Source organism: Prinia subflava, chromosome 1 (genome assembly GCF_021018805.1).
Source record: "Prinia subflava isolate CZ2003 ecotype Zambia chromosome 1, Cam_Psub_1.2, whole genome shotgun sequence".
NCBI lineage: Eukaryota > Metazoa > Chordata > Aves > Passeriformes > Cisticolidae > Prinia > Prinia subflava.
This window is the reverse complement of record NC_086247.1, coordinates 132540108-132558553: the sequence shown is the minus strand read 5'-3', so window position 1 is coordinate 132558553 and position 18446 is coordinate 132540108. Positions and strand designations below refer to the sequence as shown.

The 18446-nt window shown below is 41.8% G+C and overlaps 1 protein-coding gene across 1 annotated transcript in view; it reads left to right on the top strand.

The window, feature by feature from the left end:
* Positions 1-3327: 3327 nt before the first annotated feature.
* Positions 3328-18446, top strand: part of ADAM22 (ADAM metallopeptidase domain 22) — a 127096-nt gene continuing 111977 nt past the window's right edge. The window contains exons 1-2 of the mRNA XM_063412686.1: positions 3328-3489; positions 3657-3817. Of these exons, the coding sequence (XP_063268756.1) occupies positions 3432-3489; positions 3657-3817 (219 nt within the window). The 5' untranslated portion in view covers positions 3328-3431. The remainder of the gene's footprint in view (positions 3490-3656; positions 3818-18446) is intronic.

Sequence of the window (18446 nt, the reverse complement as noted above, 5' to 3'; positions counted from 1 at the left end):
TATGTGGTCCATTGTGGTGGTGGGTTTTTGATAAATTATGGTTTGCTCCTGTTACTCCCCAGTCCCTTTGTCCCCCTTTCCTGACCCTGCCCTGTGTTAACCTGGGGCCAGTCACCAGCCCCCCCCCCCTCTGCTCCCCGGTTTAAATGTTAAGCATGCAGGACCCCACCCTCTCTCTCCTGTACTATCTGGAAGAATAAACACCAGTTTGAGGGAGCCTTCTTGAACCCTTGCTTTGAAACCTAGATGCCAAGGTTTTCCAGGACTAGCAGCTCTGCTCTCTCCCATTCCTTGGGCTGCTGCAGTCTGGGAATGGCCCATCCTGACCGGCATGGCCAGGGTGAGAGCTAGCCAGAGCCCCCCTCACGTCAGCCCATGTGGCCTCTGGGCCATTGGCTGATACACACCAGGGGCTGATAAAGGCTCATCATGCTGGGCTTTTTGATCATGAAGACAGCTGATACCACAGAGGCATCAAATCACAGTCTACTTTGGTCTTACACTGAGTACTCAAAGGTGGAAAGCACTTCCTTGCCCTAGTTTCATTCTGTAGATGCTCAGAATCTAAGAATTTTAAGACATACAATTAGATTGTGTAAAGAATTATGGCAAATTCCTGAAATAGTGAAGTGTAAGATAAAACTACAAGTAAATGTGATCAAGCATTCGTATCCTTCTTGGGTGACTAGTTTGGATGTAACTTGCATCACAGCAGGAAGTGGACTCTCCTTTATCCCTCTCATTTTTTCCATTAGGTTTCATCACATGTAAATATTCTTCTGGAAAATAAGCTATTTTCTTTCAAGTGCTTACTGCCACTCAGATTTAGCTTTAACCTCTATATGCATCTAATCACCACTCTTGAAGAAAAATGAGGGGAAATTTTAGCAACAAATTGATCCAGAGCAATTGTACAACTTACTGACTTACAGAATATATGTAGGTGGACTAGAAATGAATACCAAAATTGATTTCTTAGCATAACTAAGAACTCTCTTTAAAATTAATCTTCAGTGTTTACCACAGCAGTGATAAATAAATAAGCCAAAGAGTAGAAGACATAAATGAGAGAGGTTTGAAAGGAGAGGAATGTAAAACCTTTTCCAGCTCTGTTTTGCCTGATTGCTTCTAGCCCACATACTTTTAAAATGACTTTATCTCTGTATTAGTTGGCTGTATTTCTGGAAAAATAATAATAAAAAAAAGGTTATAAATATTATTCTTAAAATTAGTGAAGGGTTTGACCAATATAGAGTTGGTATCCTAAAAAAAGGACTGCATTTATGAAACATATGTATTGTACGTCACCATATCCGCTGAGCACACAGACTGGATAGAACTCTGTTTTCATTGTTGTTAGCTTAAAGCAGCCAAGGTTGGGCTGGGTTGGTGCACCTTCCATGTGTAACACCTACACTAAATCTGAACACTGCTGAGCAAGAGAAAAAAAAGAAATTTATGATGTACTGATCCAGGAAATGAGTGTATAACTGTACTGTGTATCTGCTGCCCAATGGTGTAATATATATCCAATGTCACGAATTCTCACAGAAATACTGACAGAAGTAGCTGTGAAATAGTGTGCCAGTGGGGAAAGTTTGGTCTAACTCAAATTGCTGGAGGGGTTGGCTGCCTGAAATGTAAGGATTTATTACTTTTGTAAGAAGATTGAAGCATCACATTATAATACTGATTTTTTTCTCTGCTATAAATAGCACTTGCTCATTTTCTTTACCCAACCCACCCATGGCTTTTTTGACACCTTACACCAGAGTTTTATAAGCTAACTTTGCACTGTTTCAGCAGCTGCTTCAGGATTTAATGGTTACTTTGAGGTAATATTGCATCTTGCCTGTAGTATCTGACAGTAGTGTAAGCAGGACAAGCATAAAACTTACTAGCCACTTTCTCCTCAAAGTTCCTATGTATTTCCAAATGCAATACTCTACTGTTATCTTCAGCTTGTTGGACTGTCATTTTGTCTGTTTACATATCACAGAAACAAACTCTGAGAAGCTGAATTCCTTTCATCTCTCCTCTAATCTGTTCCCTTAATAAGATGATATGTGTAAGTAAGGTAAGCCCTTCGGAGAAACGGGGCCGGGAGCGCCGGCGTTCCCTGGCGGGCGGCTCCGGGGAGCCGCTGCCGAGCCGCTGTGCCCGGGCACGGTCCTGCCCGTGGGGAGCCGTGGGAGGCGGCCCGGAGGGTGGAAACCTCTTCTGCTGAGAGCAGAAACGGAGGTGCTGGTGGCCTGGCTGTTTTCGGTGCAAGCAGTGCAATTAAAATTGATCTGCATAATGGTTTTAAGGTATTTTGTTTGTTTGTTCTTTTAATCTTTGAGACTGCCACGAGCAGCAGCTTTCAGTGGCATTATCTGTGGTGCCACCTCCTCCTTTATTATGTCTTTACAACTGGTACAAGCCTTGCAGTGGGTAGTCAGACTTCGTCTTCTCTTGCCAGGGTCGGTAGCGAGCTGCATCTGCAGCTGCCCTGGCATCCTCCTCCTCTCTGCTCACCTCCACTGCGTGCCCTGGCCGTGCTTGCTATCGCCCCTTCCGAAAACGGCGGGGAAAGAGGTGCCTCGGGCCACCGCCACTCCTGTCCCATTTTCATAAAGAAATGTAGTTAAGGAAGGTGAGATACGCCGTGCTGAGAGGCAGCGCTGCTGCTCTCGGCTTCCCGGTAGGTGGGAGTGTGGAATTGGGTTGCAGATGCAGCCATCCCTGCGCTGAGGGAGAATTATCCTCGCGTTTCAGAGAACGGACATCGTGGGGACTCCTTGACACCTCTGCCTCCTGCTTAGTCCAGGAGGGCATGTTGTAATGTGAAAGGAATGATTCTGCCTTGTAATCCGTTCCTACTCTCTTTGCTAAAAAAAGCGGGGAGGGGGTAGAAATTCAGTAAAGGAAGCAAAAATGTCATAGAGAAGGAAACGAAGGTTTGCTCAGAAAATGAACACGTAAAGGGGGAGAGAGGGGCTGACGGTGGTATGGGCAGGGAGGGAGGGAAAACGCCCGGCTGCCTCTCCAGAGAGCCGCCGCCCTCACCCGCAGCTGTCAGCGAAGGCAAGTTTTGCGGCGGGGGTTCCCCAGCCCCGGAGCCGTGCTGTACCGGGGCGGCCCCACGGGGCGGGAGCGACTGCGGAATCCCTGCGGCGCTGCCCGGGCTCCGGGGCTTCCCCTGCGGTCTCGCCCCGCTCCCTCACGCCCTGGCGAACGACTACATTTCCCAGCACTTCCCTCTCCCGAGCGGGCTCTGCGGGGAGCCTCGCCGGCCCTCGCCATCTCCTTGGCTGGCAGGGGGCTCGGCGCGGCGGCGGGGCGGAGCTCGGCAGCCCCGGCCCCGCGGCAGCCGCGGCCCCGCAGCCCCCCCGCCCGTGCAGGCGCGGAGCCGGCGGCGCTCGGCGGCGAGCGGGGCGGCGGGCAGCGCCATGCGGGCTGCCGCCTGCCTCCTCTGCCTGGCGCTCGGCGCCCTGACAGCGGCCCCAGGTGAGTGGCGGTGGCGGGGCAGCGCCGCCGCGCTCGGGGCGGGGGTGGCGGGGAGGGGGGGACGCCGCGCCGGGGCTGCTGCGGAGCCCCATGGAAACGGAGCCCCCGCCGCAGCCTGCGCGCCGCGGGCTCGGGCGCAGCCGGGTGACACTGCCTCTCCCCCGCAGGAGGCGCCGGGCCGGCGGCGGCGGCGGGGCGGCGGGGCGAGAGCCCCTTCGCGGAGCGGGAGAGCATCAGGCCCCTGCGGCTGGTCTCCGGCGAGGGCGGCGGCGGGGCGCGGTGGCCGGCGCTGAGCACGCGGGTGCGGAGCGAGGCGGCGCGGGCACAGGTAAGCGGGAGAGAGCGGGGAGAGCGGCCCTTCAGCGCACCCTCCGCCGAGGGTGTTCGCACCGCCGGGGGATGATGCCCGGGGCCAAGAGATGCTCGGCCGGACGCGCGGCTCGGTTTCCCGCAGGAGCGCGGGGAACGCCAGTCCTGTGCAAGGGCGCCCGATTTAGTTAAGATGGTCCCCGTGGTTGTCAGTGCCCTCCCCCGGCCGGCAGCGGGGCCCGGGCGGGCACAGCCCGCTGCCCGCGGCGCCCGGGGCACCCAAAATGAAAGTTGCGGTGCCTTTGCGACAGCGGGGCTTGGAACGCTGCGGCTGCATTCCGGCTTCTGGCTGAAGCGTGGGCAGGGTGGGTTTGTGCTCTGTGGACTCGGATGTGATTTTAAAAATAGAAATTGTATATCGGAAGGGATTTGCTTGAAATATAATGTGTGAACTAAAGGCAGGATTTAACGTACGTATGGCCTGCTACACAATCCGGGGTATATTTTCAAATTCCACAGAATCATAGAATCATTAAGGTTGGGAAGACCTCTAAGATCATCTAGTCCAGTCATTACCGTGGCAGTATTTGTGTTAAAAAACATGTTTCTGTTATATGAGGACCAATCCTTGTAACTTTTAACAATCTCCTTTTGTATTAAAATACAGCGATTTTCTTCTTGACCCCTTTGTTTGAGGTGGTTCATGGCTGTTACATCTAAAGAAAAAAACCATTGAGTCCATGTTGTTATAGATGATAAACATAAAATCTGAGCATTTGAGGTAACTGCTGACATGCATGATGAACTGAAGGCCTCCGTTTCCTCCTTTTCTAATTGTCTACTGTGTGTTTAAGAAACAAAATAGGCAAAAAAATTGTCTAATATTTATTTTTTCATAATCCATGAAGTATAAGAACCGACAACTTGCATTCTCTTTGTGTATTTAAATCATAAACAAGCTCCTCATATCGTATGTATTTGCCTCTGAATGTAACTTACTCTATGTAAAGATTTTTCAGATATGGACACCATATTTACAGTGTAATAGTCTCAAAGTTCACAATGCTTTGCTCAAAGAAGGAAAAAAAATTCTCTAGGCCTTTCAGAATTCTTTGAAGACCCCCGAAAAGTCACAAGTTCAAACACTTCATGACATGTGTGTTTTAAACTTAGTAATGGTTTTGTTTGTCTTTAGTATTAGGGTTAAAATACTAGTCTTACAGAACAAACTGCTAATTAATGGTTTTTGTTTTTCTGAATGTCTCAGATTTTATTCATGAAATCTCAAGTCATAAATCTTAAGGATCTTAAGTCATACTCATCTAGTTAACTTGTTAGTATGAGTATTAGTCTAAGCAGAAAAAAAATATAGGTGGTTTGAAAAGGGTTAAATACATTTATTCACAACAGCTTCCACAGTAAACCAATGTCGATGTGTAAAAACTCTGATGTAAATGTGAAAGCTACTACAACTTTTCTTCCTGAGCAAAAAGTTTCCCTGCTGCTGCTTAAAATATTCCCAGCCTCTTCCATGGCATCTGATGGTTGTTACTCACTGAAGGATACAGTATCTGACAGTGCTTTGGCCAAAAAAAATTGCCAAGCAGGCCGAAGAGAGTAGCGACTTTCTGTGATTCTGGCACAGAGCATGGCTGCATCCTAATTGCAGGATATGGCATCCCTTGCCCAGAGATCTGAGTCAGCTCGGCCGTAATGGACCAGCAGCGGCTGACTTTGCTTGACTGAAGTTGTGCAGGAGCTGCATTTAGGAAGGCAATTGTCAAAGTTATGGACTAACTTCACAGAGTTAACTTCCATGGTGCTGGTGGGTGTCCAGTGAATGTCACATGAAGTATAAAGATACCGGATTCTGCTTGCACATGAAGAGACACCCATGCCTGCCCAGAGAAGTTAACAGTCAGTGGCATAAAAAGAGTAGGGGAACGGAGCTGTCCTCTGCATCAATAACATTTCCATATGCATTTGTTTTTATGATTAAATACACTCTGACTGTCTTCATGTTCTATCCATTGCTAACAGTTTCTGAATAACTGTATTTGAGAATTAAAAAAGCTGGTCTTGAATAGAGATTTCAAACCAAAGCGAATGGGTTTCTGGATTACTTAAGGGAGCATGCTTCTTTGAGGAGGTAAAAGCATTCAAGAAGAATCCCTGGTGAGTGAAGGACTAGCAACCATGTCTAGAGAAACAAAGATACCTGAATGGGAAGGTGCAGTCAAGGGACTAGCCAACAAGGCTGTTGTTGAATTAATGTAAAACCATGTAGTTGTGTTTTGAATTGGATAAAGATAAAAGGGGCGGGGGGGGGGGGGTGGAGAGAGAAGCTGGAGAGAGTGAAGTCGTATTAAATCGGATTGGATTCCTTTAATTCCTGGATGAAAGCTTTAGCTGCAGAAAGGGCAGAAGTTGAACAAGAAGGATGCAAGCCTGAGTTCAGAGCTGCACAAAGGGAAATGAAGATGATCATGCAGAGGAATGCAGAAGAGAAGCATGACCTTTGCAGATCAGGAGTTTTAGAACAGGCTTATGATGGAGTTGAGCCAGAGGAGTGTAATACAAGAAAATGGGGTGAAAGGAGATAATTGCAGGCAGAAGTGACTGGATGGCAGATTTCAAAAAAATAATGGTTTGTTTTCAGCATTTGTTGAGGTTTTTCTCTAACAACTTCCTTTATTTTGTTTGTTCTGGGTTTTTTGGGCCATTGCCATCAGAACTGAGTGACTTCTCTACATACATGCTTTACTATTAAATAGTAAAGGAAATAATCTATATACTCATCTTAGAACGTAATTGCTTAAAAAACATAATTAATGTGCTCACAATTGTAGTTGTCCAAGATTGCTGAACCTCAGAACACAGCACAAGGCAAATGTTGTAGACTATTACATGTTCATGTCATTAATGTTTTAATGTACAATTTATAGTGGACATTGTGGAATTCACGTGACTTTGGGTTTCTGCTTTTAATTCCATTGCAGAATAGAGTCATTGCTAGTAACCTGTATTTCGATTTATCTGTTCCTCAAAGGGTGCCTGTTAGCAGCTGTACAGTACTTAACATATAGAATAATCAAGATAAGATATAATCTTGCTAAAAATACACTAATATTATATTGTCATTAATGCAATTCAGGATCTTAGCAATGGACAGTTTACTGTTACATAAATAAGTGTATTAGACAATGAGAGTCCTCTATGTCAGGGACATTCAGTGAAGGGTAATCTAATATTTTAGTGTTTAAAAGAAGGAATGTTCCCACCCTCAACATTTTTAAGGAAACTTTTAACTCTGTGCCTTTAGCCATATTTTTGTATTGTAAGAAAATCATGGGAAACCACAAGTTTTTTAGTATTTTCCTTTAGTCAATACAGTGCAGGTGTGTTCTTTGTTAAAATGTGGGAACATGTAAGCATCCCTCTCCACTGCCTATATTATCATTATGAATTTTTGATACATCTTAGTGTTACATGGAAATTTGTGAGATTTGCTATGATTTTCAGTGGCAACAAGGTTCTGACCTGCTACGGACAGAGCTTCACTCATCTCTGCTGGTTGTGCAGGACATTCATGATACAGCATTTTCTGTTTCTTAAGCTGTTTTTCACCTGCTCATTGCCTGTTGTCATGAAGGTACACTGGATTCCTCCCGAAAGAGTAAAAGGGATGAGCTGGTTGTAGGGAGCCTGGCCTGAAGGGCCTCCAAGATTAAGCTGCATCTGCAGACAGAAGTGCATGTTGTTTGTAGTCCAGAGTGAGTGAGTCAGAAGCTTTCAGTAAAGAACTTATTTATCTTCTAGAGCCTGCATTGTTTGTGACCAAATGATACAATTGCACACACCTATTTGGAATCATGGCTTGCAGATTTCTTAAATGATTTCTTATTGCTAATAATCAATTTCACAGAAGCTTTGCTCTGTCATGCTGAGTTTGCATAGCTCTGCTTGCTCTTGGATTTGAAATCTTCCTTAGTTATTCAAGTGTTGCCTAGTCTTTGGTATTGGATTCTCTGGTTTCTTGTTGTCTCATTCTAGTCTTCAATCAGGATATCCCTGTTCTTTGCAGGTGCTTCTGAAACTGCTGACTCTTGCTTTCTGTTCTGAGGCTGTCAATTTCTGTTGGTATTGTAAATTACTGTGTTGGGTAGCTCCAAGGAATAGTAATTTTTTTTTTTTTAAGAGCTCTGACTGTTGAGTGGCTTATAAAATATCTCTAGAGTTTGGGACTGATGGATGGTGACTGTTGGAAAGAGAAGTGTCATGAGAAATTGCCTGATTTAAAAAAATCTTTTCTGCCCACCTAATCAAATGACTTCTGTCTTTGAAGAAACATAGGCGCAGTTTTTTGGTCATCCTAACACAGAACCAAAGGGAAGTAGTCTAAACTGGGAAAGGGGCTACAGTGAGCAATAACATGCATTTGGTTTATTGCCGAATTTGGTTTTCTTCCTGCCTTGTTGCTTCTTAACATTTGTAAGGCATTAGGCAAAATGTGTGTGATACTCTACTGTGTATTCAGTGCATGCAGTTCTGCAATATGATACTTCACCAATATTTTATGAATATGTGAATGATGGTTAAAATATTCATACTCTTGATGCAGGTCTTGCCTTCCTGAAGAGGAAAAAGCTGCCAAAAGCTAAACTTTGTTATAGATTGTTTGTTGAATGATGTAAGGGCATTGAAAGTGTCCTTTGATTTCTGATGTAGGAGGCGCTTTCAGGAACACCTTTGTATTAAGTACTCAAAGTGTGTTTTGGTACTTTATAGGCAAAGAATATTTCAAAGTCCTAATTTATCCTTCTTTGCAAGCTCATATCAGGAAAAGCCTTTCCCTTCTTGATAATGAGATTTGTTATGACAGTAAATGTATAAGACCAAAAAATCATCCAGCAAAAAATCTCTGGTAGCTGCTGCTTTCAGAGTTCATGTTGTTTTGTGTCATCCTCTCATGCTTGTGCCATAGCAGACTGGAAAAGAGAGATATTCCTAAAGCTAGAGCTTAGCCTCATAAAACAGGCTTATATACAGCCAAAAAGAATCTTAAAGGCTCAGATGTAACAATTTGTATAGGAAGTATTTTCCCAGCGTTTGCTCCTTGCCATGATTAGTGTAGTAACTGCAAAGTCTGACAGAGGAGTGCTTTCCAGCTCTGATGATGAATGTATCTGTATTCATTTGTGTTGGTGCCCCTGAGTGCAAGATCACACCGAGTATTCTTTCTGCCACAGTTTCACTGTGCACCTGTTTTGGGACTCCTACAGTGCCTAGTCAGCTATATCAGCTGTAACACATACATAGTGTAGAAGTGTGTTGCATCCTGAGCAGTGTCATGATCAACTTTGATGAGATTTAGCCATATTCTGGAGGAATGTGAAGTTAAGATTCACTCTGAAATGTTTGCCACAAGAGCATTATGGATATATGTGTTAAAAGGTCATGGTAGATATATTACCCTTCTGATAGCCCAGGTCCCTTTTGTAGTTTTCCCAATAACCATACCAGTCTTTAAGTGACTCAAAACTAACAACCTTTTTAGGGCTCTACTTGTGAAAACATTATCACAGCTATCCTGTCAAACACTGCTTAAAGGTCAATCAAACTGTATAAAACCTTCAAAAGCCTGATAATGTTCAGGTCTGTAAATTGTGGGTCTTTCTAGCTAGCACTGGCTTAGTGCTTTTCCCTCTCCAATTAGCTCTGCTGAGGTTTGTGGTCCTTCCACTTGTTGCTGCCTCCCGCTGGATTTTTCCCCTGGAGAGGATGGAAGATGAGGATCCTTGTCTTGCACTCCCATGGTTTGAGCCAAGGCTGCCTTTCCTCCCAAGCAGACTGCTCTTCTGCTTCATGGGAAGTAGCTCACGTGTCAGATGTTTTAGTTGCCAGCCCAGGCCCATGTGTATTCTCTCAGTCTGGATAATTGTGGATGTAGAGGGTGAACTCCAATACTGTCAGAGGATCAAGTCTGGACACAGGATTTTGGAGTCTTCCTGTGCAATCTATCTTTCTCTTCATCTACCAATATGGTTCAATATTTTCATCACTAGATAATATTTTTTTTCAATATTGTTTTTTCTAGAAGCAGTGTAATTGTTTCTTTCTTGCATATTAACTAAAAGCACTATATTCAGTGTCCCCAAAACTTACCGTGACTCCCATCCTGTCTTCCTTTTCTCTAGTTTTGACTTATGTAATTTATTTTAAACAATGCCAAATTTGCTATGATTGTCTGTGGAAAACTTTCAGACAAGAAAGCCTCCAATGTCCCTGTAGTTGCCTTCTTTCCTTTGGCTTGCCTGTGGTCTCCTAGGTAGTGTATGGACGCTGTTCTGCAGGGATGTCTTTTGGAGCGCATACAGGATCGCAGAGATCTGTCGCATGAAATTTAGCTCTTGGTAGCTGCAGATGCTCCCTGATAGTGCTCTGCTGAAGCCACTGCAATAGTTGCATTAATCTGCAGAGGAGAAATCATTGCTGCAGGGGTGAACTGTGCAGTGGCAGCTGTGCTGAGCCACAGCCAAGAGTGGATGTGGAACAACATCACTCTCCTCACATGGAAGCATGTTCAGTGCAGATGAGAGCTTTGGACACTGAAGATTACATCTATGCAAGCTTTTAATGCTTTAGGGGGAGGACTGTGTCAGGGAAGACTTAGGTTTTTTTCCCAGAAACTTTATTGTTAAACACTGGAACAGCAAAGGTGGCTGAAGTGCACTCACACATGGTCAGGATGTGTTCTGCCAGGCTGTACCATGCACTGCCATGATGGGGCTTGGCTGGTTGGGTAAGTCCAAGTGGAAAGTCAGTGTCACCTGAAATTAAAGAATTATGGCGAATGATGTAGAGCTGTTTTAACTGTTGAGTCACTAGGAGTCCAGCTTGAAAGTTGGATTCAGTTTAAGTAAGTTAACTTAATATTGTTGCTGTGCATTTGCCCTCAGACAATGAAATTTGGTGACTCATCTGGTAATTTGACAAGCTCAAGTTTGTCTACCTATGCTAAATTCACTCTTAAGTCTTTCTTTGTTTCTTGTTTTTAAGTGAAATGTGTGTTACCAGACCAGAAAACTGTAGCAAGAGACGTGCTTTAGAAAAAGTGTACTCCAGAATGTGGTATTAATACAAAGTTTAGAAAAATTTGTGTGGGTAAATGCCTTCTAATGAAAGTGTGATGTATAGGAATGTGGAGGCTAGAGCCCTGACTTACAGCTCAAAAATAGCCCAGAAGAATAGCAGTATGTAGGAATACACTCTGTTCCAGAAATGTCTCCTTGGAGTATTTCAACTCCTGAAATTCTGTGGGAATGAAAAAAATCCATCCATCAGTTGTTTCAGAAAACATATACAGTGAAAATGTTGATTCATTTTGATCTCCTAGGCTGTATCAAGGGGAAAAGGAGTTTTGAAATTTGCTTTTCTTGCACTTTTCAGCTTGAAGCAGGACTTTGATACTTGAATGTGGAGAGTGAGTCATATTAAAAGAAGTATTATCTGTGGAATTTATTGAGCAATGTATTGGCATGCCTAACACTGCAAGTTTTGTCAAACTTTTGTTAGCCTCTAATGCCAACAGGATATTGGTAAACTTTCTGTTGGTGCCCAGGGTCCATTCCTGGGAGAAGTTAACCATGTTGGTAGGCTTTAGGTGTCAAAGAGTGCTTGTTGCTTTCAGTGGGCAGAGCTAATCTTTTGGTAGTAAACTTGCATTTGTATGTAAAATAAATGTAAGACCAATTGAAAAATGTTTGGAATATGTCACCGTGTTGCTGAAAAAAGGTTTGTTCATTGATACTGGCATAAAGGAGCAAAGTCAGCATGGATTCTTCCTATGACATTTGAATGATTTATTTGTAAGGTAAAGGCATGTTAAGGGAGGGTTTTTGTAGATTTCTGTCATAGTGGAACTAATTTCCTTCATTTCTGGAGACTACAAGAGATGCTTTAAGTGTTATTGATTCCTTTCAGAGCTTGGAAAACATGTAGCTAAAAATGACCTCAAGGCACCATCTGCTTCAGTGAAGGAAATGCCGTCACTCCTCCCGCCTGTTGGATCCGTTGAGTTTTCCTTCTTGCCTAAGTGGTGTTCTTGGACAATAGTCCTTTCTCCAGAGAGATGACACAGAGATGCAGATGGGTTCGTGCTGCAGGGCTGCCCACGGCGCCTGCGTTGCTGCCCTTGTTTTGTGCTCTGTCCCCCTGCAGATGGGTGTTGGTTGTTTGCCTCTCACGCTGCAGCTGTGCATGAGTAGCATCTTGTTTGGGTTCTGCCCATTCAAAACTGCCAGGGAGAGGGGTATTTTACTGAGGATAGATTGTCCTTGTTGGAGTCCTTTCCCTCTGATCTCATGTTTCTCCATAAAGTAGTTTCCCCCTCTGACTGCAGCCAGGTCCTGGGCTGCTGAGTGTTACAGATGGAACACATTGCACTACTGCTGCCGTAGTATTTTTTCTGACTCCTAGACATGCCAGTACATTGCTTTTCCTGCTAGATCTGGCTTTCTGAAAGCTACAGTCACTGTGGGGAGCAATGGAAACTGGTGTTTCTGGGTCACAGGGTGAGTCTTTGTTTGCTCTGCTCCCTGTCTTAGTTTTAGAAGTGTGATCTTCAATGGTCGTCAAAGTTTTGTATGAATTATGGCAGGAAAATTTTCAAATTTTAATTCATGACTTTTCTTTGTTTCCTGTATATAATCCTGTACTTGATTGATCCCACTTATAACTACCCATTTGATCATAATTTCCCTAGCCATTAGTATTTGATGAAGAACCTTTCTGAGTGCATTTTAAAAACATGAGATTGAGCAGTCACTAGTTTTCTGGTTTTGCCCCAATAGTGATATATTTAAGACCTCTGGCACTGTAGCTGTATGTAACATTTTATATATGAATCCTTGCTGCTTCCCTTTCAGAAAAAAGGAAAAAAATAGCTATGACTTCCCAAAAGTTCTTGCAGTTCTTCCTTTCATAGTGATTTGAAGACTTGCAGTAATTAGTCTCACAGGAAGTCAAAACTTATAAAGAAAATTTCAGAATCAAATTAACATCATCCTCTACACTTAAAAGCACAATGAGTGTGAGATCTAGTGCCACGGGGCTTTACTGGTGCTGGAAACAAGTGTGAGATTGTGTCTTGGGAAGCAGCATCTTGCCCACTCAGTTACTCAAATTTGTCCTATTAGATGTGGGAGATCAAATGGCAGCTCTTGCTAAATTTGCTACCAGTGACAGCCTAATAGTTTTCCTGTCTTAATTGTTCCACTTAATGGTTAAACTTGGGTGAATTTTCAAGAAAGATGAAGTGGAGGTGAGGAAGGAGAGCAGGAGGAGAAGCTTTCAGGGGTCCTCAGAAGGATCCATGCTGCTACCCAGGCACTGACTGCAGCAGTGACACCTGTGTAAATCTTGCATCAGTTTGTGCTCCGGACGTTTTTCCCCTTGTGCTCTTCCCCCATATATATTGACTAAATTCAGATAGTGTCTGTGCTCAAACAGACAAATAAACAAAATAAGGGGGGGTTGTTGTGATTTTTTTCCCCCTTTCTTTTCTTTCTTCTTTTTTTTTTTTTTTTTTTTCTGGGAAGACTAATTACAGGCATTTTGGGGCTAAAAGTGGTTTTTGTTTCTGAGTTTTACTTCATTGGTACTGTGGTGTTTATATGGAGAAAAGCTATTTTAGGTCATGTTTATGACCACAAGGAATTGGGCCTTGGCACTAGACTCTAGCTGATGGTCTTTAGCTCTGCCCGTGCTCCACCCTCACTTGGCACGGAGAACAGATGTGTGATCCAGGACTAAAAAATGAACATGCATCTATTAAAGTATTTTCTTATTTCTAGCTTTTCGCTTTTCCTCAGAATAAATAACTGACTTGCTAAATGTGCCCCAAAGAGGTAGTTATAAAAGCGTTTTCATCAAACCATGATCCTATTCTGCAGTTTTTTCATTAAATAAACTCTGCCCCACCAAAGATATTTAGATTTATGCATTGGATAAGAAGGAGCTTGCATGAAGAATGTCAAATAATTATGATTAATACAATAAATGAGGGCCTATAAATATTATGAGAATGCTAGGGAAAGTAAAAAAAGAGATTTTGCAGTAGTTTAATATGCTATGATATGTGGATCCTGTTCAGTAATCCTGAACTTTTGAGTAAAATTAGATATTTTCAAATGGCAATAGAGAAGGCCTGAGGAAATAATGTTGCAGTTATATTTATTGTGTATTTTTGAAAGACAATTCTTTCACTTGGGATACATATTTTCAATATTAGGCCTAGGCTTATTTCTGAATTTTGTCTTAGCAAAGTTTTAATCTTTTTTCTTCCCAGTACATGTGAAAAATTATTTTTTGGAATAGGTTTCTTATTTTACATAAAACAACAATATACTGCATAACTCAGGATTTATTACAACAAAACTGAGGCTGAAAATTGTTTTTTTAGGGTGTGTACATTTTTTATGTCTTTTTATAGAGTGCTAATTGGCACCATAATTCTCTAGCATAAATTTATTTGTAAAGATTATTTTCAAAACAGCAAATGTAGGTAAATCTACATAAAATTTTTAGTGTATTTTTCATTTAATTTCATGACTATATTTATTTTGATTTCCCATTGGCTTATCTGTGTCCTTACTGAACTTAAGATAACTTATTTCATACACACTTAAGGGACTGTCAACAAGCTGAGGTTTCTCTTCTGTGAAATGGGGGGGTGTGGGAAATTAAATTAATATCTAAGGAATCTATTATTTTGTAAATGTGACTGACTCACCAAATGTCTGCTATAAAATCTCATTGTTCTTACAAGCTCTGAAGCACACTTTTAAAGTTTTTTCTTCTTGTAACATCCTGCATTATTTTATCTCTTGATTCTTTTGATGCTTTTCTTTCAAATCTACAAATTTGATCAGTCTTTTAATTAGAAACTACAATGCTATATATAGTAATAAATAGAAAATTTTTTACATCAAAGGACAAACATATAAATAAGATTTTCTCCTCAATTTTTTAATGAAGCTGTTATTATTTGACAGAATTTTTTGTAATCTCTTCTAGCAAAACTTATGAAAAAGTAGCTAAGTGCTTTATCAAGGATACTTCTCAAGGAAAAGAAGATTTTATGAGGACTGGCACATTGCATCACAACATGTTTTTTATTATTTTTCCTTTTTTTTTGAGGAAAAATATTAGTCATCATGTTATTGTGCTGCTTTCAATACTCAGCTAATTATATACAATGTGAGGAAAATGTGTAAATTTTTCCATTTAAAATTCTTGTTAGTTTGATTATTCAAGAAAGTGCATAGCTTGTAAATGTTTCACTGTTGGTTAAGATATTTGCCCTGTTTGAAATGAAAGTCATTGAAATGTGTTTAAGGTTACCTCTGGAGCAGTGCACTGATGCTGATCAGCAGTGATGTGCGTTTGTTCCCTTTGCAGATGCTCATTCTTTGGGGCCAGTTTCTGGAGAAAGCTGATCCCCAGCAGCAGTACCAAAGGGACATCACTATTCTGCTGTGTTTCTTTGTAGTAATAAATAGTCATATTGGGTAGTGATTGTCCATCTCCTCTATTACTGCAGTGATCCCTGAGGCATGGAACAGGTAATTTAAAATAATTGGAATCACGTTGCTCTTGGTTTGGCAGGAAGGTTTGCACACCACTTTTGTTTTTGTAGAATTCAAGCTTTTGATCTTTGCTTTGGATAAAATATCTTAGTGCTTAGTGATTTGAAATAATCTTTTCCACTCCATTTACTCTTGATTCCTTTTAGACATTCACTGAGATGCTTAAACGTTGCAATCTTTAGCAGAAGTTAGCTCTGCCTAGTTGCATTAGGTGCATGGGACGCTTGGTAGTTTCTGTAGTGGGCCTTGCGGGTCAGTGCAATTTATGCACCACTAGAAATTGCACCTGAAGTACTGCAGCTAATTTCAGAGCTGTTACTGGTATTTTTCTTCTGCAGTTGCATGACATAAAAATTTCAGAACTTTTTGACTGTGTTGGAGGCATCGCATTGCACTCTTCCATTAAGTTGTTCGATTCTCCTTTCCTGGCTCTTGTTCATGTTCTGCATTGAGTGCATCTTCTGGTCTCCAGGAACTCCCTTTTTATGACTCAGTTGTCAGCCACTGGTGTGCCAAGCTGATGTTTGTTGCAAAAGCCTCACATTTTCTGAGAGGGTTCTTGGGTTTGAGAACTGAATGATGTAATTAATTGTCTTGCTTCAGTGGTTTAGAGAAGCCTTTGCAGGTGTCTTTCTTGTTACTTCTGCTTGACTGAGGTGGTGTAGATGGAAAAGTACTTATTTCCTCTCTTTGGCTTCTTTTATTGACACATATCTGTGGATGTAGGCTCCTTTGCAGCTGCTCATTTTACCTGTTCACTGAGTGGGCAGATAGATGTGCTTAACGATAATGTAGAGCCAAGACTTTTAAAATCCATTTCTTTATTTTGTGATTCTTAACCAGGTATTTAGAGGAACTGTTACCCTAAAAATGCATGTGCAGTTTTTTGTTACGATGGATGACATTTTTAGCTGAAAGGAGGAATCTGTCCTCCTCTTCATTCTCTCTTGGGTGTCCCCTCCAACTTCTTTCTGTCGCATCTACCTTGTGGTTTATTTAGATCAGTTTATTTGTCTGACAAAAACCAGGCCCACTCCAAGTGGTGCTTAATTTTCTGCTGCTGATCTGGCTTTCTGGCCAGCCACATGAGCTGACAAGGGAGAGTAGGTGGGAACACATGGCCAGGATGGGGCAGAACTGTTCATTTTTGGCAGCAGCCTGCAGTGTTAAGTGTGATGGTGCTTTACACACGTATATCAGGAAGGGATGCAATTTCTGGAAAGGGGTGAGTTTGTCATGTGCCAGAATGTCTTGGTATTTTGGTAGGTTTGATATACCCTTCAGATACACTTGATTGCACTTGAGTTAAACTTAATGCTAAGTTTCTGGGTTTGCATCATGTGTCTTGGGGAGTGGTTACCTCTCTTTTCTTCTTATTAACTTATTCATACGTATTTTCTTCCTTAAATCCACATTAACAGTTTCTGTCAGGGAATAACTGTGGTCCAGGGTCACCTTAGAAATAAATACATTAGCTTGTAGCTGTTTATCTTAGAGATGTGTTCAAGAGAGGAAATCTCCCAGACCAAATCGATATGGTGCAATATACCTAGCAGTTAAAAGCCAAACCAAACTGAAACAATAGAGTCATTTTTGCTCTTATGATCTATGAAGTAGATATATTTTAACAGTAAATGTTACATTTAATATATTTACATTTAGAAATCCAGATTAGGCTTTGTATATTCTTTCTTACTAATTCTCTTCTGGTACCAGCATATGGTCATATAGAAGACTTGGTTATACTCAGTCTAGAGATCTAAATGATGGCATATGTAGCTATGTTGTTAACAAGCAGGAATAATAAAATGCTGTAGAATGTTTATTGCATTTAATAATGTAATGATGAGAATCAAAAATCTGGGCTGCCATTACTCCTTTGATCAGAAGGTGGTTGTTGCAGTGCAGGTGGCTGAATGAAGGTTAGCTAAGGTTAGTGAACAGGCTGCAGTGGAACAAGGGAACGACAGAACTGCCACTGGTCCCTTGTACCTTACTTGATTCTCGGCCTGTCACATCCTGTTTGTGACCAGCAGCCTGAAAATTCACATCTAGCAAGAGAAGATGAAATTTTAAAATCATTCAAAGCAGACTCTGCTGCCTGAGAGGTGGAAAAGAAGGAACAATGGTAATGTGATAATTTGTTAATGGTTGTTTTTGCTGTATTTGTGGTTGCACTAGCTGCTGCAGGACAGAAACGGCTAAATGATGGTCCTGCATGTGGGTGCCATATGTGCTGTGGGTGTCTGTACATTCTGTGGGTGTCTGTCATCACAGATGCCAGCTAGATGTGTATTTTTGTTGTTTGTTTATTTGGTTTTTATTTTTTTTAAAGCTATTTTTGATAGAAAGCAGGGTTTTAATATTGATGGTAATTAACCACCTATTATTTACTCAGGTAAACTATATGTAATACATGTGTAATATATGTAATATTAATTTCATCAAAAATGATACATTTGTTCAGAAAAGATGATAAATTATCCAGGAATTTAAAAAAATCACTTAGCAAAGGCTTGGTGGCCTGTGCTACAGGGCAGGCTAGATGTAGTGGGGATAGACAAAAGGATATCTGACACTGAGTTATGTCTATTGAGGAACCTTCTAAGGAGCTTGCCAGTTTTACTGCATCTCTCTGAAGTGGAATGTAAATATGTAGTTTCTTGTCATGCAAATTTGTGTGCATCTGCACAGTAGTGACACAACCAGGTATTTTTATAAAGGACCCTCAGCCTGAGCATCCTCTAGTAAGAGAAACTGTCCTAACTTCTTTAAAAAGGATTCATCTGTTTGTGGCTATGTATTCATGGTTGTTGTCTTTTCTATTTATTAATACTTGTGCTTATATATGTAGACATAACAAGAAAATTTTGCTGTAGGGCAACTAAAGGATGTAATAAACAAAAAAGTCATTCCTTCAGCTTTCCTTTTCATTGCTGCTGCTCTTTTCCAAGGGAGCTGATATTCTCTGCTCTTCTGGATTTAATGCCTATTGAAAGC